The 23,242-nt window shown below is 36.4% G+C and overlaps 1 protein-coding gene across 1 annotated transcript; it reads right to left on the bottom strand.

Moving 5' to 3' along the window:
• Window positions 1-1,605: 1,605 nt before the first annotated feature.
• Window positions 1,606-22,531, bottom strand: LOC132137494 (prostaglandin G/H synthase 1-like). The gene is made up of 11 exons (XM_059547525.1): window positions 22,174-22,531; window positions 21,993-22,082; window positions 18,978-19,094; window positions 18,113-18,253; window positions 13,283-13,426; window positions 12,910-13,091; window positions 12,589-12,672; window positions 11,316-11,562; window positions 8,984-9,270; window positions 6,044-6,191; window positions 1,606-2,131 (listed from the first exon to the last, which is right to left on the bottom strand). Exons 1-11 carry the CDS (start codon window positions 22,178-22,180, stop codon window positions 1,785-1,787), a joined length of 1,794 nt encoding a protein of 597 aa, XP_059403508.1. The 5' UTR covers window positions 22,181-22,531; the 3' UTR covers window positions 1,606-1,784.
• Window positions 22,532-23,242: the final 711 nt, after the last annotated feature.

Below are 23,242 nucleotides of genomic sequence, written 5' to 3'. Positions count from 1 at the left end.
ACAGTACTGGAGATGGAGAGTAAATGCAATGGGATAATAGAACTTAAAGTTGTAAAAATGTTTTTTTTGTGCAACATCTCGACTGTTACTTCCGCTTGTGCCAAAGGTTAAACAACCTTACCATTAGTTATTTCTGTGACTTGTATTGTTGAAAATAATCTTAAAATATTGGGAGTATTGTACTTCATGGACAACCAACTGTTGTATTTTGCTTTTACATAGAAGTAAAAGTTACAATTAATAAAACTAAGTCTCCACTTTTTGATGTCTTTTCACAAGAAGCTGAAACACAAGTATCATATTATTTACATAATTTTATTCAGAACAGATCAAAACGTGATCGATTAGTTACTTTATGTGAAGTGTTATAGTATTAGTTAATGGCCACAAATTAATGATATTAAGTTTGCTGGAAATGGTAAAGAATCATATAACTGTACAATTTAATCATTTTGTTGTAAAATAGAGGATTTACTATTTTATTTCTTTAAACTTCTTATGTAAAGGATCAGACATACAGGTAGATACAGGTACATTTCAAATCTCATATTAATGGTGCTACAAATGTATATATTATGCTTGGAAAAACATGAATATTATGAGGTTACATTTATTCATATCAAAGATCATAAATGTATACAACATGAACACTCTGTAACAACAACAACAACAACAACAAAAAATAACTTGCCAGCACAGGCACAATTCAGGAAATAGCATATTTCAAGTTGAACAGTGCATTAGAATTAAAAAATCTCCATAACAAAACAGATTTGAAGCAGCAGATACAATGAATTTTTCAGCATCATAAAATGGACGGAATACATATATATATATATATATATATATATATATATATATAAATTAAAGCTAAATGTTCATTTGGCCTGTGATGGGCTGGTCATCCGTCCAGGGTCTTTCCATGGGATACGCCCCTACATAGAACAAGGGGTTTGGAAAATGGATAGATGGTTGTTGGGCAATACGAGTGCCAGTAAACAAAGTAAAAAAAAAATCTATATTACTGGATCATCCCGATGATATAAGGTTACAACCATTTTTTTAGGTAGCAGTAAATCACCAACCTTTTAGTCAATCTAACTGATCCTTTGTTTCACTAGTTCACGCGTACATATAATTAGCTGATGTATGGTATGCATATTTGACGTGCTGTCCGGGGAAGGGCTCCGAGCTCGGGAATGGCCCGAACCTAGAGTACCCCCCCCCCTTCCCCATCTATTTATAAAGTGAACTCGAAGTGAGGAGATGGGGTGAAGGAGGGATGCTGATAAACCGTCAGCGATATTTATACTATGGGATTGATTACTTGATTATGGTCCACCATAATGATTATGGTGTCGATTGGGCTAAGTATCTGACGCGTTCCTCCCGAATCTTGTTAATAAAAACATCATTAAATTCCACCCCTTTTGAGATTATCATAAATAGCATGATTTTCAGTTAAATATGCTTGTAAAGCAGGCAGGAATGTACTGTGGCATTGTATTATAAAATAATAAAAGCTGGCAGATGGCAACAGTTGCTTAAGCAGGATTGGTCTGTAATATTTTTATGGTGTAGCTTAGCAAAGGGTTAATTAATGTTAATAATATTGTAATACTATGAAAATCCATTTTTCAGTCACCTTGTTACATATAATTACCCTAATAATTGTCATTACCAATTCATTTCTGATTTACAAGATAATTGTTTTCATTCACATCTGTAAATAGAAGTCAAATTTTTAAACAGTGATTTTAAACAGATTCCAGAAGTACACTGTGTTAAAGTTCACCGTGAGATGTCCTCTGGTGTTTGTAATCTGATGGAGGAGTATGGAAAGATACATACGGACACCATTTTGTATTCAGGCAAACCAATTTCTTCAAAGTAGCAGAGTTTACTATATCAAAACCTGTCTTCCCCCCAAACGTACTGGGCTTCCAGTACTCAGGAGAGCAAATAGGATTTCCCATAAGGCCTTTTAGGGAAAATGGGGCCCCCATTTCTACCATGCTTTCGCCAAATATCGCACCAGGTCGTGTCTTCTCTATCAAAAGACCTGGGTAGAACTCCAGAGCATCAATATGACCATACAGTTTCTCTAGTTCTTTAGCCATCTCTTCTTCTCCTGTAAAACATAAAAACATAAACATTAATGTGGCCTGGTGCAGTAGTTCATATGTTGAGTGAGAAAAACCCACTCACATTTTGTAAACATGATAGGAATAGTTCACCCAAAAATGTAATTGAGCTGAAAATGTATTTAGCCTCAGTAAAGTAGATGAGTTTAACTCTTCATCCGAACAGATTAAGCATTGCTTACCAGTGGATCCTCTGCAGTGAATAAGTGCCATCAAAATCAGACTTCAAACAACTGATAAAACCCACAAAAATCCACAAGCAATCTACTTATTTTTAGTCCATCAATGTCAGAGAAATGCTGTGTCTTTGTAAGAAATAGGGGAATGGTTCTCTGAAGAAAATCGAACAGTAAGGTTCTCCAACCGGTTCGCCACACACTTGCACCGCGTTTCAGCTTAAAAATGACAACTCATCTGTAAAATTGTTTATTAAAAATAACAACACAAAAAACACATAAAACAGTTTTTTGTATATACAGTAAATGTTTGTTTCTGTCGATGGATATGATTTCTGGCTTCCCAATATATAATGACAATGATGAAAAAAAAAAGATGTGGACAAACCTGTCAGTGTTTGTTTAATGCAAGTGCCGTATGCTGAAATATGACCTGACATTGATGACGTCATCACCCGGACACTGACAGCACATGCACACATGTGAGACATAAACATTATGTTTAAACTTAATTCATTAAAGCTGCCCCAGTTTAAATATTAAAGAGCTAGAAGATGCTAATGAGAATTTGTGCAACCCTTTAGAAGATTTGTGTGCACGCTCATCCAAAGCACAAAACCCGCATCTCAGAATGCCCGCAAATATTGTTGATTGAATGTACAATATCAGTGTACTGCTTGATGGAAGAAACTGTTCCTGTGTCTGGTCGTTCTGGTGCTCAGTGCTCTGTAGCGTCGACCAGATGGCTACAGTTCAAAGTGGGAGTGTGCTGAATGTGAGGGGTCCAGAGTGATTTTACTGGCCCTTTTGCTCACTCTGGATAAGTACAGTTCTTGAATAGAAGGGAGGGTTGTGCCGATGATTCGCTCAGCAGTTCGGACTACCCTCTGTAGTCTTCTGAGGTCAGATTTTGAAGCTGAGCTGAACCAGACAGTTACTGGAGTAGAACTGTTTCATCAGCTCCTGTGGCAGGTTAAACTTCCGCAGCTGGCGAAGGAAGTACAAGGGTGTGGATGGTTGTTTGGAGAGGTATTCAGGATGGGTTTCAGGAGTTGTGAATGGTGTGGACAGTTGTTTGGAGATGTGATCAGGGCATGTTGCAAGAGGTGTGAATGGTGTGAACGGTTGTGTGGAGAGTCGTTCAGGGCAGGTGATGGGTGTTCTTCTTGCAAACCTGCAGTAAAACTCGTTCAGATCATCTGCCAGTCGTTGATTCTTCACAGTGCTGGGGGATGATGTCTTGTAGTTGGTGATCTCTTTCAGATTTTTCCACACTGATGCTGAATCGTTGGAAGTTAACTGAGTCCTTATATTTCCCAGAACAATTCCTCTTTGCCACTCTGATCTCCTTTTCCAGTTTACATTTAGCATGTTTATACAAGACATTGTCCCCCTTCCTGTAAGCGTCTTCTTTGGCCTGACGGAGCTGTCTTGCAGTGAACCACGGTTTGTCATTGTTGTAAGTTAGATGAATCCTGGTAGGAATAAACATATCCTCACAGAAACTGATATAAGATGTTACAGTCTCTGTGAGCTCGTCCAGATCGGTGGCAGCAGCTTCAAAGACACTCCAATCAGTGAGGTCAAAACAAGACTGTAAATCCTGCTCTGCTTCATTAGTCAATCTTTTTACAGTCCTTAATACAGGTTTAGCTGATTTTAGTTTCTTCCTGTAGGACGGTATAAGATAAACCAGACAGTGATCAGAACGTCCCAAAGCTGCTCGTGTAACACAGTGATATGCATCTTTTATTGTGGTGTAACTGTGATCCAATATATTACTTTCTCTTGTGGGACATGTGATGTGCTGTCTGTATTTTGGCAGTTCACGGGAGAGATTGGCTTTATTAAAGTCATTTAATTTATTTTGTAACTTTAATAAGGAATAATCTTGAATTTATACAGTCAAATATGCAATGTTATTTTACATTTGATTACTTTATTCAATTTCTTTACCTAAGAACTGTTAGTCCTACCTAACATAAAAGCGCATCCGGCAACGCCCGTGTTAGCTTCTGATGAAGTGAGCGCATGCAGGGATGGAGGGAGCATGGCAAGGAGACGCAGTGTCTCGTTCCCTTGGGGAACCATGGTTACACACATAGGGACGTTCCCCTTCAGGAATTTGGGCTGGGAACTTTGGGAACGAGAATACCCACTTGTGCCATACTAACATTCCCTGTCTGGTGTGTATCTGCCAAGCACATCAAGACGAGAGAAATTGGGACCCAGGGGTAGATGTCAGGTCCAGGTTGTAGAAGCTGACAAATGTGTGTGGACACTCTGCGACACTCTGTTTCTTTTCAACCTCCTCAGAGGAAGATAGATTAATTGTCTGGCTCTCTTTCTTGGGGGAAGAAACAGCAACGCATGCATCCGAACCCTGAGAGTGAGCCGTGGATTTAGCGGGTGAGGACCGAGATAAAGAGGATCCCGTCTCAGATTCAACTAAACAGATTCAACTGATTGCCTTCAACTAAATCAACTTGTGATCCCCATGACAATGCCTCGGCAGCAACGGGACCAGAGCAAATGGGAAAGCAAACTTTAATCGAAGATGGCTCCACTCGAGAGCTGATCGTGCATGCCAAGATAGCATGGACAGGGAGGAACACATTGTCTGAAGTGCTGTTCGCTCGCCAAATTATTAGATTTTTCTCCAGGATCATATCCAGGATCCTCACTATCAGCACTGGTGACCCCCAAGGTTGTGTTTTCTCCCCACTGCTCTTCTCCCTATACACCAATGACTGCACCGCTAAAGACCCCCCTGTCAGCTCCTGAAGTTTGCGGACGACACTAAAGTAATCAGCCTCACCCAGGATGGAGACAAGTCTTCTTACAGACAGTAGGTTGAAGAGCTGGTTGTCTGGTGCAGATATAACAGCATGGAGCTCAACACGCTCAAAACAGTGAAGATGATAGTGGACTTCAGGAGAAAGCCCCTGCACTCCCCCCACTCACCATCATGAATAGCACCGTGGAAGCAGTAATGTCATTCAGGTTTCAGGGCACCACAATTTCTCAGGGTCTGAACTGGGACAATCACATTGATTCTATTGTGAAATAGGCCCAGCAAAGATTGTAGTTCCTTTGCCAGCTGAGGAATATACTGTATGTCTTTCCTGTTCAGACAAGATGAAACAATTTCGCTGGAGAAAGCAATATTATGGATAGAGGACTGGTATTTTAATCAGAAGCAATGACATGAAGTTAAATAGATCTTAATGATGGATTAGTTAATGACAAACACAAAGCTTTTCACTTCACAAGATGTTAATGGATGGACCGGAGTCATGTGGATTATTTGTGGATTCTTGTGATGTTTTTATCAGTTGTTTTGACTCTCATTCTGATGGTACCCATTCATTGCAGAGGATCCAAGGATGAGCAATTGATGTAATGCTAAATTTATTTTTAAAAATCTGTTTAAATGAAGCAAAATCTAGATTTTGGATGGCATGATTACATTTTCAGCAAATTTTCTGTTTTGGTATAATCCAAAAATCCAGACTTGACCCAAATTTTCAGCATGTTCTCATTTCTCTTATAACAACATTAAAAATAATGATCAGCTACATTCAGAACCTCTTAAAAAAGACACAGTCAACAGTGAATAAAAAAAAAATCACAAGAAACTCTTTACAGGCAACAATGATGATGATTTTTCTTCCCTTGTGATTTCAATTAGAAAATTAAGCTTTAAAAAGGGGAAAACAATACCTGTAAATTCTGAGAAAGATGTGTAGGGTTTCAGATTGAATCTCTTGCGATATTCATTAAAGGGCTGAAGTCGAAGCTCCCTAGATTCAATGATGACCCCCTCAGCTACTTTGCGCACCACTGGATGAATATTATGACCACCTCCAATCTGTCACAACACAAAGAGATTTATGATTAAAAATACAAAAAAATCATTAGTGAAATTATACAGTATTTTAATCTATGAAAAATTAGTAAACATTTATATAAAAGTGCTCCTATTATGCAATTTTTAAGGTTGCAAATATTGTTTTAGGAGTCTCCTAAAACAGGTTTACATGCATGCAAGGTCAAAAAACTTTAGTTTTCTCAAAAAGTAGATTTAATTTTACCTAATTTCTAAATGATTCATAAATGACTTGTGTGAAGCAGTTCAAAAAATCAGTCTCTCTAAACCCCTCCTTTCCGTGAGTGGCAGCCCTGGAGACTTGTCAATACACAGAAAAAATACGGTTATTTAAGGTTATTATTAATATAAGGTTATTTTATTTTAAGAAAAATAATCCTTGTGAGTACAGAGTACATATTTTATGTGTAGTGGACAGCACATTCCAGGGCCCAGTTTATTGTGGGGCCCCTCTCTGAACACAATAGTGGACATAGGTTTACAACATTTTGATTGGATCTTGGTGGACTAACATAAGCAAACTGTCCAATGGCATCAGATAAAGATGCCAGGACATCAGCCAGACACCTCTTAGACGGCAAGAAGAAGATCTTTGGTACAAAACCCAGGAAGGACAGGACTTCCTATTGGTCAAAATGCAGTTTCTGCCCTTCACCCACCAACAGACTGATTCCTAAGGTTTTGGCCTTTGACCACCATAAAAATTCCTAAGGACCTCTGGACATAGCAGCAGTGGGTGGAACAAAGAGGGATTACAGAGTTCCATCCAAATTTATTAATAACTATGTTCTCAAACCCTAAACTGATGCAATCTACAACACACACATCTTATACTTATTTAGAGAAGTAAGTATTCTCAGTGACAGCGACATGTAGTGCAACCTCTTACACAAACTCAACTGTTAATGGACAAATGAATTCATGCATGAAAGTTAAATCTTTTTCTATCATGTTTGTGGTTAATGTGTTCCTAACATTGTCAAAGATATGCTGGCTGTGGTTGGTAAGTGAATAATGCACTGGTAAAGCTTTAGCTATGCTTTTATAAATGTGTGTTTGGACTATGCAAATAAGTCCAAACACCCCCCCCCCCCCTGACAGATATGTGGATCACATACAAGGTTAAGATGGCGATGGGCGAGTGTGAGAGGTTACATAGAAATGAAATATTTTAGAAGCGGAGCGGTGTTTCTGATCAGTGAAGTGAGGAGTGGAGAGATTATTGATAATCTACAGATATTGTACCTCTGACAAAGCAACACCCAACATAATCACTTGCATTTTATGCATCTTATGCACTTTATTCCTTCATTTATGGTATTAATTTACTACCCACATAGCAAACGGACTTGGCCCGTGGCAATGACGGCACGGCGGGGATCCGGCAAACAACATGAGGGCCGATTGTTGGTGGGAGGAGTGTGGCCCAGATCAGTCCAGTGATATGTGGCCCAAATCAGGCTAAGATCTGGCAGCATATTATGTATCCCATGATAAACAAGATAAATACAATATTGCATGATAATGGTTAAATGATCACATACATTTTAATGTACAGTGTAGTATTGTTTAAATGTAGTCTTTGAAATGGCAAGTCAAAACAGAATGAAAAATTATCATTTCAAAATTAAGCAAATCAGTCAAGTGCATTAAACTGCACTTAATTATAATTTTATTAAATTTTATATTATTATTCTTTGTACAAATAATTTTAGAATCCTTACATGAAAAGAAAGAGAGAGAGAGTATTTAATCATTATCATGTAATATTAATTTGGTTTACTATGGGACACTGATCTATAATAGAGAGTGGGGGCACATAATTTTTATTAGTATGCTGTCATGAACAAGCATTAAATAAAATTATCATGAAAGTATTTTATTTTTATTTAAATCCTGTATCCATTTGATGCTTGGTGTGAGGAATAGATCCAAATTCAAACCGCATTCATTCTGCGTATCTCCTTCCTCTCTAGCTATAGTAACAAGTTAAAAATGTGCCGTTAAGAAGTTTTACAACAAGTTTTACGGCAGCGATATCAAACGCTCATTGGCTCTCGTCGGTTTCGTCAGAGATTGTGACATGCTGTGTTTCCGGTGATGCGTGTTTTAAATGACAAAAGCTTTATGATTAATTACATGTGTCTATCTGTTACATTTCTCTTATAGACTGTATACTTTATACACTCACTGTTTATTGGTTGATTTGTTCTTCATAAAAATAAATAGAAAAACCAATGCAATACATTTTGTTATTGCACAGTTACATGATTTATAGCATTTTAAGTCTGATTTTCTATTCAGTTTAATGTACTTTATTGGCATAGATTGTGTGTACATTAAAGCATGTCACAAAATGAATAATTTTGATAATATTAATATACACAGTAATAATATGAAATATTAGAATTGGGCTATATCAGGTGTGGCTCAGATTGGGGGATTCTGGTTTACTTAAGGCTGAGAATTGGCACCAATAATAAAACCTGTTTTGGCCCAGATCAGGGCCAGCTAAGGCTGATTAACTGGCTGAGTTTTGGGCCGGTTATGGCCCACATGTGGCCCTAGTCTTTAATCCAGTTCTGGGGCACTTCCGGGCCGTCATTCTTTGCATTACTTGGGCCGAGGGAAAAGTCATTGTGTGGCCTGGATCTGGGCCAGAAGACATTTGCTATGTGTGGGTAGTACAATAAAAGCTGCCATGGATTTCAGACCTTCAGCCATCAGTCTGAAGGTCTGGCTACATGAGACTGCATCCCTCATGGTGCCATTACCTGTCCTGCCGGTTGGGTTGAGAAGGCCTCCACCAACTTCTCCACCCCATAGTGGGTGAGGATAGAGGTGTTGAATAGGAATTGAGGGTAGTGAATCTCTTCTCCAGCGATGTGGAAGCTGTCAGGCATGAGCGGGTGCCAGTGGTAAAGCTGATTGAACTCCACAGCGATGCGGTTCTGGTACTGGAACTGTGAGGTGAACAGCAGCGTAGGATCAAAGTGGAGCTTCAGCCGGTAACCGCTTAGATGCTGCACATAGTCCTCGATTACAATACGAATGGTCTCACCTTGATTTAATTGAGTAAAAAAAATTGCATTAAAGTTTTTATTGAATTAGTAAACAGTGGAAAACCCTACAGTAGATGGAACAGCATGTTTTTCAGTTTTTGAAAAAAAAAACCCATATAATATAATATAATATAATATAATATAATATAATATAATATAATATAATATAATATAATATAATATAATATAATATAATATAATATAATATAATATAATATAATATAATATAATATAATATAATATAATACATTCATAAAGGAATAAGGAACCAGGGCTGGAGAAAATTCTGAATTTAGGCTTTCAATTCATGAGTTCCACAATCATATTATGTAATGTTTTTAATAAAACATATTATATAATAATATATTATATAATAATTTTTTTTATATAATTTAATATAATATAAGCGTATATAATTATATAATTTTTTATAGAACTTTACATTTAAAAGCAACACTTATAACAATAAAAAAATGTAATTCTAATTGTAATTACCGGTAACTGGAATTTAAATGGCATTCTTATTTCAACTATAAGCAGGGATGGGTAGTATTTCAGATACATGTATTTAAAATACGGATTTGAAATACAAAAAAAGCAATTTTGTATTTTAAAGCCTTCAAAATATTTGTATTTAAATACATTTAAGATTAGTATTACTGTATTTTCAAAATACATAAAGTATTCTGTGTTAGTTAACCTCTTTATCAGGGTGGTGATATTTTGCATCACTCTCAAAATATAATGCTGTCAGAAATTTGGCCGTGGCACAGTAAGTTAGTGAACCAGGTTATTCCAGTTTAAAATGAACACAATTACTGAACACTGATGTCTTGCTACAGTGGTCATATAGCAGTACAATATCTATATTTGTCTTCCTTGTAGCTGCTTGTAAAAGTATTTTGTTGTATATTCATGAATTTGTTGGCTAACAATCAATCACATTTAACTTATCTGAACTGTATAGTGATTTTATCCTATATTGTAAAATTTGTGTAATTTGAGAGTAGTCATTCAGGTCGTGCATGCATGGGGAAGAGACCGGTCTCCAGAGGAGAGGCGCGTTGGGCTTTTAAACAGCGGCGGTGATGGGGCTCCATTTCCTTCAGGTGTGCCCCATCACACGCCACCAGCCCTGACTCGTCCAGCGCCCCTCCTCTCACACACCCACTCCAGTCGGGAGCCCGGTGAAGCCAGTCATTGAGTTCTCTGAGGGGAACATGATCCGCCTCCACGTCTTTCGTGAAGACATGGGGAGACAGGGGCAGCCCCGTGGGCAGGGCCTTGCACTGATATGCCCGTCCTTCGAATGCAAACCGCAGAAATGATCTGTGGTGCAGAAGGATCGACACATGAAAGTAATAATCTGCGTCCTTCATGATGAAGTCATGAAAATACATCCACAAAAGCCACATCAGCAACTTTAATGCCCAGACACATGAGGCAGTGATCGTGACCATCACCCGGCACCAGGTAACAACCGCATCCAGAAATGCATGGGTAAGGAAGTGCCTTACTGCCAGCACCAGAAGCTTCTAAGAGCGTGTTTAACTTGTAGCTCACTTGAAGATACTGGAGGGAGCAGAACGATGTTGTCGCTTGGCTCAGAAGCAAAAAAACTGGTATGCATTGTACCTGCTGCCTTCTTATACTCACGCTGTGATCAGCTGAAGCTGGATGCAATAATTGCATGCCAATGTGCATTGGCTTGTTTAGTTTACAGTAGAAGTAGATTGACATTTTCACATTTATTTTGTGTATTTTTAAAATACAAAATACTGTATTTGTATTTAAATACATCTTTCCACACAGTATTTTGTATCTTTATTTTAAATATTTTCATTTATGTATGACCATCTCTGATTATAAGTACACAAGTACATAATTTTCTATGTAATATATGAATATAATTATATAAGTATTCTCTCGACATAGTTATTGTAATATGCCCATTTCTATATTAATTATCGTAACAGTCAAATATTATATAATCTAACAGTTCCCAAGCAAAAGAAAAATTAGCAGGATTTTAGGAAATCTTTACCTATAATAATGAGCCTGGAGGTCTGAAACAGCTGCTCATCCCCCCAGGTTGGATGCTCTTGTTTCAGGATATCACACACACGGTTGTGCTCACGCAGCCACAAGGTGGCATACATACTGAGACCCGGCAGCAGTCCATACACTTCTTGCCCAATGGCTAGCTGCTGCTCTGGCGGGACAGATGGTGGGTAGCTCATTTTGACCGGTGCATCTAGCACCGTGGGGGGGTATATCTCACCACTGACCACCTACATCAGTGCCAAACAGAAACATCATGGTAAAATACAGATTTGTTTTCTCTTATCACTTTGTAATAATCTTCCAGAAATAATCAAATAAATGCCATAATTTTGAACTTTCTATTCATCTGAGAATCCCAAAAAAAATTAATCATACTTTCAACAAAAACATTAAGCAGGACAACTGTTTTCAAAATTGATAATAATAAGAAACATTTATTGAGCAGCAAATCAGCATATTAGCATGATTTCTGAAGGATCGTATGACACTGAAGTCTTGAGTAACGGCTGTTGAAAATTAGTTTTGCCATCACAGGAATAAATTACATTTTAAAATATATTAAAACAGAGAAGTGTTATTTAAAATTCTAATAATATTTCACAACATTTCTGTTTTTATTGTATTTTTCTATTTAAAAAAGCAGCCTTTATGAGCAGAAAATACTTTTTTCAAAAATCTTAAAAATATCAAGCCCCTTTTTTAAACGGCAGTGGCCTGTCCTGAAATTTTGGTTTTGATTAGTATATAACTATATGATCACACTAACTTATCACACTAGACTCACTATAACTAGACTGAACAGTGTGCAATATCTTATATTACATCACCGAGGCTTAACGAAAACCACATGTTCACACCCACAATTCTATGAGGTTATCCGCAGAAGGAAACGCTTGCACACATGAAGTGAAATGAAGCAACTGAAAATGTACAGGGCCCCATTCATGAAACACAAGCAGAAAGAATGTGTATATAATTTGTAAAACAGGTAAATATGATTTAGTATAAACTTTTAGTTATATTATAAGAACAGGTAAAAGTGAGGCTTTATTATGAGCTGCAAGCAGTCTTAACCTGAGTGATCCACTGTAATGGAAAAGAATAGAATGACAGATCATAATTTAACGTTTTACAGATGATATATACAAATGATCAGAGTGACATATCTCATGTATTTGGAGACATACTCAGCCTAGCAAGTGTCACCACTGATGACTCTAAAGCATGCCTGACATTTAACTGGTGAACGGTACCTGGTACTTCAGCTTCCCATCTCTATGCAGTCTGAGGTCTAGCTGGCGTTCAAGAGTGTCTCCATAAATGTGTCCAGCATCCACCTAGTTTTCAATATGCATTTAAATACAGACATCCTAATAAGATTATGCTGTACAAAACCTAATTATTCAAACATGTTTAGTTTTCACTACATACACTTTCAGGAAAAAAAGTTACAAAACTGTCACTGGTGTGATACCATTTCAAAAGATACTATTATGTACTTTTAAAGTATTAACATGTTCTTTTAAAGTCTTGGTATGTAGATAAAATGGTAAATTGCAAAAACTGTGTCTCACCCCATGAGCCAGACCTTTTGTGAACCCAAGTCCAACACGGTTGTGAGTCCTGAAAAACTGGTGTGTGAAGTGCTGAGCGAAAAATGCGAACATCAAATTTGTTCCCTGAGGGTCCGGTCTGAAATTCTTCCTTAACAGGAACTTATCTACCAGAAGCTTGGGGTCTGGAAGCTTCATTTTTCCTGAAAGACACACGGAATGATTTTACCACAGCCTCAGAAGACAAGGTATTTCCGGTGACTTCGGTATTCTGATATACTTGAGAGTATTTTAGTATCGCTTCTTATGAGGAAAAATGCATTTTCAGATCATGTGTCCTTCAGAAGGAAGAGGCACCACTGATTTGGAGTAAACTTTGATTATAGTTTCTTACCTTTGGCTCCCAATGGCTTGGGGCAGTCCTGAGGGACCGGTGGAAGAATTCTTGTGTAGTAGGTGATGTTGTAATATGCTTCCCAGTTCAAGTAGTCATATTTGGAATTGTATGTCGGGGGACTTGGGATTAGGTTGGCTCTTACTGTGATGGGAAAGAATATTCAAAAACACCATCAGACAAAACAATATCTAGAAAAACACAGTGGAACGAAGTCCAGAAATTATGCATTCATCTTAATTGCTGTCATATATATATATATATATATATATATATATATATATATATATATATATATATATATATATATATATATATATATATATATATATATATATATCATATATTTAGATCTTAGTCAACCACTACACAAAAAACCTTTCCTATTTAATATGGTTGAAAGCCAACAGCCTAAAACATCAAGGTTTGTTACTGACTCTGGATTTATTACACATTTACCTTCCCATCTATGGGTCTACAGCCAACAAGTGATTTGCAACATAAAAAATGCAGCAACAATATGAGTAAGCATTGCATAATCTTCTCATACAGCTGTGGTTCTCAAAATGAAGGAGGGAGGTATTGTAAGGGAGCATGAGAGACTCCTAGTTTCCAAATTTCATTCAATTTCACACATTTAAATATATGTGTTAAGGATACATGCAATAGATGAACCAATAAGGTGTGAGTGCAGTGTCTTCTGCTTTGCCTTCAACTCCTTATTTGGTGTTGAATGCACAATTCAGTTTTTTTAGTGAATGACAAAATTACATTTCAGTCTGTTTTCAACATAAAGTAATGCATGCAAATCAATAACACATGGGTTACTTTTATAGTACCTTTATCAAGTCAAGTCACCTTTATTTATGTATTCCTTAATATAATACAGATTGTTTAAAGCAGCATCCTCTCATCCCACATCAAAACATCATACAGGTTTGGAGAGAGATTAAAAGGAGATGTTTCTTATTTCCTATCTTTTTCCTTTCTTATTTTTTATTTCATAATTTATTATTGTTTTTTTTTTTGTATGCAACACAGACAATATATCGTAAATAACAAAATGTTTTTATGTTTTATTCATTTTTAATAAAATAATGAAAGGTTATACGCCACTAAAACAACAAAATAGTGAAAACTGGAAGAACATATCTTTTTATGTTTTGTTATTCATTACAAAAAAAGTAGGAGCCTCTTCATAGTATATTGCTTTTTTTTTTTTTACTAACCTTTAAAGTAATCATTTGATACAATATACCTACACTTATATATTTCCCACCTCAAAAGCAGCAAGTATTTTTCAATACAACATGAACACAATAAGCACATTATACCTAAATATATATATATATATATATATATATATATATATATATATATTTTTTTTTTTTTTTTTTTTTTTTTTTATGTAAACACATTGTAGTTAAAGACAGCTATATATACAAATACAAAGTGGAAGGAAAATGTTTTTCACACAGCAGGTATTCAATAAAAATGTAGCTAATATTGTGGGTAATATGGAGGCATGTAAAAGTTTTACTACTTTAAAAGGGAGGCATCAACAAAAAATTTAGAAACACCACCACGCCTCTAGCCTTATTCTGAGCCAACATGCTCTCCGTTTTTTCCTGAAGCTATACCTAAGGATAGTCAGTAACTTGGCTCACAGAATGAATTCTTTTGGCCCACAGCAGTGTGAAGGACATGAGGAATTTGAGGGCCTCTTGCAGAGTACATGAGCATAGCCATGGCAACTGTCGGAGGACTAATTAAAGTGAACACATGTTGAAATGATAGCCTCCTATGATACTGATGTATCTTGCCACTACATTTACATTACATGAAGTTTAACCGACTCTAATGTCTTAACAGGAAGACATTACACAGCACCAACTGGGAGGAAATGATAAAAAAGGGGCAGTACGTTGGAAAGGGCCACTAAAAACAAAGCGTTGACTGAGTAAATAAGGGAAGGATGCTGAGTTAAAGGAGAAATCCCCATTTACAAGAAAGAAAAAAAAAAGGTCAAATTCATTCAAACCCAGCCATTTGCTCTGACAACCACTGCAGAGTATGATAAAAAAACAATAATCGCAAACCCTGGTCAAACACACCGCTATCTGAACTATATCCAAGCCATTTCGATTACAGAAAATTATGCCAAAGCAAAGAAAACAGACAACATCTTATCTACTGACCAAGACTTCAAACCAAAGACTCAGCCAAAGACTTGAATTTCTTTACTGATAAAACTTTGATGTTTACAATGTTTTTTGATGATTTAACTTATTCTCCTCTTTCCCTAAACAAACTTGAAGACCACGCTTACGAACAATTTACACTGACTAATGTTAAAGTTGGAGTTGCATCACCTCAATTCAATGCATTTCGCCATTATACTATCCTGGAAATGATTTAGCATTTGCATAACCCTGAGGTCAGTGGGTTTTCAGAATAGTTTTTTGGTTAAATTGCTGAAATAACGTCTTTAACACAATAATGGTTAACACAAGCTCAACACATTTTCATTTTCGTTTAATTGTATGACATAAAATACAACAGTAATGTCCCACTTGTGATTTTTGTGAACAGGTAAACTCATCTAAGCCACTTTTACAACCTTGATATGTTTATAATCATGCTCTTTAAAACTATTCATACTGATTTCTGAATTATACAGGAGACAAACTGAACCTAACAATAAATATGTACCTTGTTTGCCATCTACTAACAGGCATTATCCTATTTATGCCTGTAATGATAAATAAACATGAACAACATTATGAATGTGAACACTCAACTCATAATGAGCAGTGTTGGGGAGTAACTAGTTACATGTAACGGCGTTACGTAATTTAATTACAAAATTATTGTAACTGTAATTAGTTACAGTTACTACGAAAAAATGAGTAATTAAATTACAGTTACTTATGACATTTTTAACGATTACAAAGGGGATTACATTTGAATATTTACACACATCCACATACAGATTTAAATGATTTCTTTCCCAAATTGCACTGACTATTCTGAGACATACCGCCCTAATAATTTCCGGGATGCGGAAATACAGTCTGGTTCGTAGAATCCCTTCATAAAAACTAAATGCCTAACGCGGACGGAATATGCCACATTTTGGATGACTAAATCAAAAGTAGGTCAGTACAGTTGAATCAAAACATGACATGGACTAGTGTCTGTGAATATAAAGCCCCAAAAATGCAATAGCTATATGACTTGCACATTCTGCCTGTCTGTGGAAATCAGGCGCGGACTGGACACCGGGAGAACCGGGACAATTCCCGGTGGCCTGGCAGCCGATTTTGCCCCACTAGTTAATATCATTATTAATTGCCTGCCGAATTTACTAAAGCGATCATTTGCGAATCCGCCATTTGATAATTAAATCTCTAATAAGTCATGAAGTGTTAGTCATGACTCGCGCGCTCTCCGCGCCTCCGCCAAACGGTTTGGATCAGACTCAGAGTAATCAATGAGAGAGAGAGAGAGAGAGAGAGAGAGAGAGAGACAGAGAGAGAGACAGAGAGAGAGAGAGGACTGCTGGAGCAGAGAAGCAGAACTCCTGTTCAGGGTTTCAGGTCAGTTTCATCTGTAAAGATGCTTTTTTGTCTTTGTTTTTTTTATTTATTTAATCAAGCAGCAGCACGTTGCTCATAAGTCATCACTCAAAATACTATATAAAGGACATCATTATTATCAGTTGTAATGTTACAGTAGGAATTTATCTGAAAAAAAGTCCGATTTTGTTATAGGTTTAGGGGGAGCTACGACAGACAACAACACAACCCTTACAAAAATTTACATTTTAATATTTAACTATAAATCCAGAGAAAATGGTTACTATTGTTTAAATGTGGTAACCAAAAATGTAAAATTAGTTTAAATAAATACATTTGTAAACTAATTTTACATCATTTGCAAAAAAACAAAAACAAAACAAGGTTATTTTACTTTTATATAGGCTAATAAAAGCATGGTTAATTTTTGTAAGGGAAAAACATGACTCGTGTACAGTATTAGGATTTTTCTATAAAGATATTGTTGTATTGTAGAGTATTATATTGTAAAGTATAGTTTTGTTCAATCTTGAGTATTAAAGTCATGAGAGAGATGGATAACAGGGCAAAATAAAGAGACTGAAGAGAAAAATAGAAGTGAAGGTGCCGTTCAGGAAAGAACTTAAAATTATTTTGCATGTCCCCAAATTAAAGATTTAAACCTTTTTTTATGTCAGGTCCATACAAAAAATAGTTTTGTCCATGAATTTGTTTGTATGAGTTTGAATTTTCCAGTCTGAATTTTTTTCCCAGTCCACCCCTCATGGAAATTAATGGCAAAGACATGGTTTCATTTACTACACATAGGCCTACTGAAGCTCGCAGTGTTTAAAACCTCTGCTGCCTCAATATAAGAGTACACGAGCACATAAACATAATTTCTAGAACTGCTCTGTGTCACTTCATGTGCATTTTACTTATTTTGAGAAAACTATCATCATATACAAAGAGACAGCAGTTTAAAAAAACACCAATGTTTCAGGAGTTTATTACACAGAATATGTCACATGCTTATTAGATAACTGTATTTAAGTTGATGTATATGCTTTTATTTATTATTCTTTAATTTTCACAAATTTAGAAAAGTAATCAAAAAGTACTCAAAAGTAATTAGTTACATTACTTTAATAAAATAATTGAAAAAGTTACACTACTATTACATTTTAAACAGGGTAACTTGTAATCTGTAACCTATTACATTTCCAAAGTAACCTTCCCAACACTGATAATGAGTATGTGTAACAAAACTAACCTGTTAACACTTTGTGCATGAGCCAATCCCTGAGGAACGTCCTGTTGATGATGCCCCATAGCCAGTCAAAATTGGTGAGGATGTAGTGGACAACATTAGGACTGGGCTTCAAGAGCTGAAAGACTCGAGACCAGAACTCAGCTGAAGAAGAAAACAGGTGGACAGTGTGTGTTTTAATGAATAAAGAGAAAGTACAACTGTCTGGGATTATGAATCACCCTACATTAATAGCAATATATTAGACATATGTATGAGATGTCCTGGAATTCTTTTGAAATATTGTACGCAAACTGGGATGAAACTAATTAAGCAATCTCATTACTCCAGAATACAAAGCTATTTTATAACACAAGTGTCATTGTTTTTGTTTTTTTTATCTTTTACTTAACACAATCATCCTACCGCAACAAATAGCTTATGGCAACTTCCCTGGAACTTTCTGCAAAGCCTTTCATTGCGCCAGTTCATTTGTGCCAACAAGTTAAGAGAGACAGGAAATATAATTAGAAAAAAAGAAATGGAAATGGAGACAGACTGTGGGAATGTCTGACAATGAGGTGGGGGTTTGTGAGAGAGTGAAAATGACTTAGTCCTGAACCTTTCTCTCTGCCGGGAATATGCTGGCACAGATGCTGGACTGTGTCTCTACAGTTGTTCTGTTTAAATAATTCAGCAAATTTTACAGTGATCTTTGTACCACCATTATGTATATACAGCTTGACATATTACAGCTTTACATATTAAGCTGATGAAATGTCAGACTTAATTGTTTTTAAGGCAAAATATTATAATTAGCTAAGTTCATATTTTCCCATCATACAGTACAAACATATAATCGGACAGAGATAAAAGACAAAATACATACGTATAGTGCAATTTTCTCCATAGAAGCCTGTTCTGGTGCAGTCACATTCGTATCTGTCCAGGCCATATCGAACACAAATCCCTCGGTTTTGACAAGGGTAATGGCAACAAGGATTCACTAAACAAGAAAACAAGCCATAATAATACAGTCAAAGTTGTAAAAGGTTTCAATGGTGTTTTGACTTTAAATTGTTACATTAACATCCTCCCCAGAATTCCCTAAAGTACAGGTCCTTCTCAAAAAATTAGCATATTGTGATAAAAGTTCATTATTTTCCATAATGTAATGATAAAAATTAAACTTTCATATATTTTAGATTCATTGCACACCAACTGAAATATTTCAGGTCTTTTATTGTTTTAATACTGATGATTTTGGCATACAGCTCATGAAAACCCCAAATTCCTGTCTCAAAAAATTAGCATATCATGAAAAGGTTCTCTAAACGAGCTATTAACCTAATCATCTGAATCAACTAATTAACTCTAAACACCTGCAAAAGATTCCTGAGGCTTTTTAAAACTCCAAGCCTGGTTCATTACTCAAAACCGCAATCATGGGTAAGACTGCCGACCTGACTGCTGTCCAGAAGGCCATCATTGACACCCTCAAGCGAGAGGGTAAGACACAGAAAGAAATTTCTGAATGAACAGGCTGTTCCCAGAGTGCTGTATCAAGGCACCTCAGTGGGAAGTCTGTGGGAAGGAAAAGTGTGGCAAAAAACGCTGCACAACGAGAAGAGGTGACCGGACCCTGAGGAAGATTGTGGAGAAGGACCGATTCCAGACCTTGGTGGACCTGCGGAAGAAGTGGACTGAGTCTGGAGTAGAAACATCCAGAGCCACCGTGCACAGGCGTGTGCAGGAAATGGGCTACAGAGAAGCAGCACTGGACTGTTGCTCAGTGGTCCAAAGTACTTTTTTCGGATGAAAGCAAATTTTGCATGTCATTCGGAAATCAAGGTGCCAGAGTCTGAAGGAAGACTGGGGAGAAGGAAATGCCAAAATGCCTGAAGTCCAGTGTCAAGTACCCACAGTCAGTGATGGTCTGGGGTGCCATGTCAGCTGCTGGTGTTGGTCCACTGTGTTTTATCAAGGGCAGGGTCAATGCAGCTAGCTATCAGAAGATTTTGGAGCACTTCATGCTACCATCTGCTGAAAAGCTTTATGACCTGGCACCTGCTCACAGTGCCAAAACCACTGGTAAATGGTTTACTGACCATGGTATTACTGTGCTCAATTGGCCTGCCAACTCTCCTGACCTGAACCCCATAGAGAATCTGTGGGATATTGTGAAGAGAAAGTTGAGAGACGCAAGACCCAACACTCTGGATGAGCTTAAGGCCGCTATCGAAGCATCCTGGGCCTCCATAACACCTCAGCAGTGCCACAGGCTGATTGCCTCCATGCCACGCCGCATTGAAGCAGTCATTTCTGCAAAAGGATTCCCGACCAAGTATTGAGTGCATAACTGAACATACTTATTTGAAGGTCGACTTTTTTTGTATTAAAAACACTTTTCTTTTATTGGTCGGATTAAATATGCTAATTTTTTTAGATAGGAATTTTGGGTTTTCATGAGCTGTATGCCAAAATCATCAGTATTAAAACAATAAAAGACCTGAAATATTTCAGTTGGTGTGCAATGAATCTAAAATATATGAAAGTTTAATTTTTATCATTACATTATGGAAAATAATGAACTTTTATCACAATATGCCAATTTTTTTGAGAAGGACCTGTATTTCACTACAGAATTCCAAGCATAGTTTAGATGCGAGATTATATCTCAAAATTACGCAATCGTCATTACAAACCTCAAGGCAATTGCATCATGTGTTTTTGCAACTCTGAGGATGATTTTTTTAACTAAAAAGATTTAATGGATTAATGTCAATAGAAATAGATGATCATGTAACCATGACTGAAATGTCTTGAACTTCGCACTAATTTCTTCATTAACTACCAGCCTTGTACAGTAGTTCATTAAAATACGGTTTTGAATATATTTCTCACAATATCAGTCAGTCGTTCTCAATAGAAATGAGACAACAGTCTTCCCCTGATAAGGCTTATTCATTAATACAAGTGACATCATATCTTTGCTCAAGGATGTCAGTGGCATGCATGACCCTCTTCACTTGACAACAGTATGACAGACACTACCCGAAAAGAGAAGAACGTTGAATGAAATGTGGTTAGTGCACACAAACTACACCCCCTAAAAATTAAACTCTGAGTAGAGAAACACAACCATTACAGGACAAAATTTTAGGACAACCACTAGCATATTTATTTCTTAATCCATTTACCAAACAAAAAATCCCTACAGTTTATTCCAGTAAACTCAACTATGTAAACAGAGAGGCTGATGCAAAGATAATATACACAACTTTCTAACCAAGATCAGACTTGTTTATTGCAGCTTACACATACCTCCACGAGGATGAAAGGAAAAGGGGAGTCATGCTGGATGGAGAGCTCTGCGATTACGTTTTTGCATGCTTTAACGCTTATAATAATACACTTTAATAAAACATAATATACAGAATAATTCGCTGCTTATACTCATATTTTACTCAATGCATTGTTGAGCCTTCAGACGTAGGCCTACATGCTTTAATGCTTAATTAAATGCTTATGCAAAAATAAATGCAGTTCGTTTTTTATTAAAATAAATAAATAAACGGGACAATTAACTTGAGAGAAATCCTGAGGAATTAAAATCACCTCTAAACTTCCCAGAAGCATAAAAATGAATTTACTTAATATACTGTACATATATGTACTTATATATGCACTGATATCTTTAAAAAAAAAAAAAATAATAATAATAATAATAATATATATATATATATATATATATATATATATATATATATATATATATATATATATATATAATTTTTTAAGATATCAGTGCATATATATATATATATATATATATATATATATAAAATGAAAGCATTTTTAATTGTATTTTTATGAATAGCTAATAGATATGTAGGCTACTTACCAATGTTTGATGAAGTTGGGCTTTCTTCACCTGAACACAAGGAAAGACTCAGCGGCAGGATGAACGTCCACTTCAGTATAAAGCTAAACACTACAAAGCGAAATATCTGATAGGACTTGTCACAAAAGTTGATATAGATTATATAAAAATTATAGAAGTACTGAAAATGTTCATTGCTCACCTTTCATTTTAGTTTGGAACAGAACGAATATGAGTAGACTGCAATTCGAATGCACAAAATTCTAATTCAAAAGTGGTGTGTTAAAGAAGGAGAAGACTGAAAATAAATAATTCCATGTCGTTTATCTTCACATGAAAAAGACAGACGCTTGCCAAAGTCTTGTCGTGCAAAGACAGACTCGCGGAGGCTTTTTGGCAGATTGGTATGGAAAATAAAACGACTGAAAGGAACTTCAGTTTTTTATAGTGGCACCAACATGAAACACTAGACCAACTCACGCTCGCACCAGAACAAACTCACGATTTAAACCACAATGCAAAATAGAAAAGGATGTAACAGCCATTCAGTTTGGACAGCCAGTTGAGAGGTAGAAAAAAAAACCTTGTGCGCCACCGTGTGTTTGAATCTGCTGAGCAAAACCAGACGCACTTATATAACGCGGCACTCCAAGTAAAGGAATCAGGGTATCTTCCGTCCATTGCGTTTAACATAATACTCATGAAATCGCATCCTAATATGACTTAAACAACATCTTACACATGCATTGCTATATGGTAATGCGCTAAGCTGACTGAGACTTGTTATAGCACTTGCTGTTTTGTTTGATTGCTTTCATTGTACTTATTTGTAAGTCGCCTTGGATAAAAGCGTCTGCTACATGACTACATGTAAATGTATCAACAAGTGTATCCATTTATATTACAATAATTACAATAATAATGACAGGTTTCGTTGCTTATTGTGAATACAGACAATGTGTTGAAAATATAGCAATACCAATTTCATCATTTTGTAAATGACACAGATAAACCATGCATTTCTGTAAGGTCATACACATTAAAAGGGAAAAAGCGAATAATATTCAAATCACTATGCGTCCTGTTCCAGCAGGCAGGTGATTTTAATAGAGCTCGGTTCAGAATTATTGCTCACCATTCTGGCTGAAGGCCCTGTAGGGGGCTGAACTTCAGGGAAATGGGATGGACACAGAAACTACCCCTTTTTTTTCAAAGGAAGAACATGGCATGAATGTAAAATTGAAGGACGAGTTGGGCACTGAGACTATGCC

This window comes from Carassius carassius, chromosome 4 (assembly GCF_963082965.1).
Source record: "Carassius carassius chromosome 4, fCarCar2.1, whole genome shotgun sequence".
Classification (NCBI taxonomy): Eukaryota; Metazoa; Chordata; class Actinopteri; order Cypriniformes; family Cyprinidae; genus Carassius; species Carassius carassius.
The sequence above is the reverse complement of the archived record's forward strand: the minus strand, read 5'-3'. Positions and strand labels throughout refer to the sequence as shown.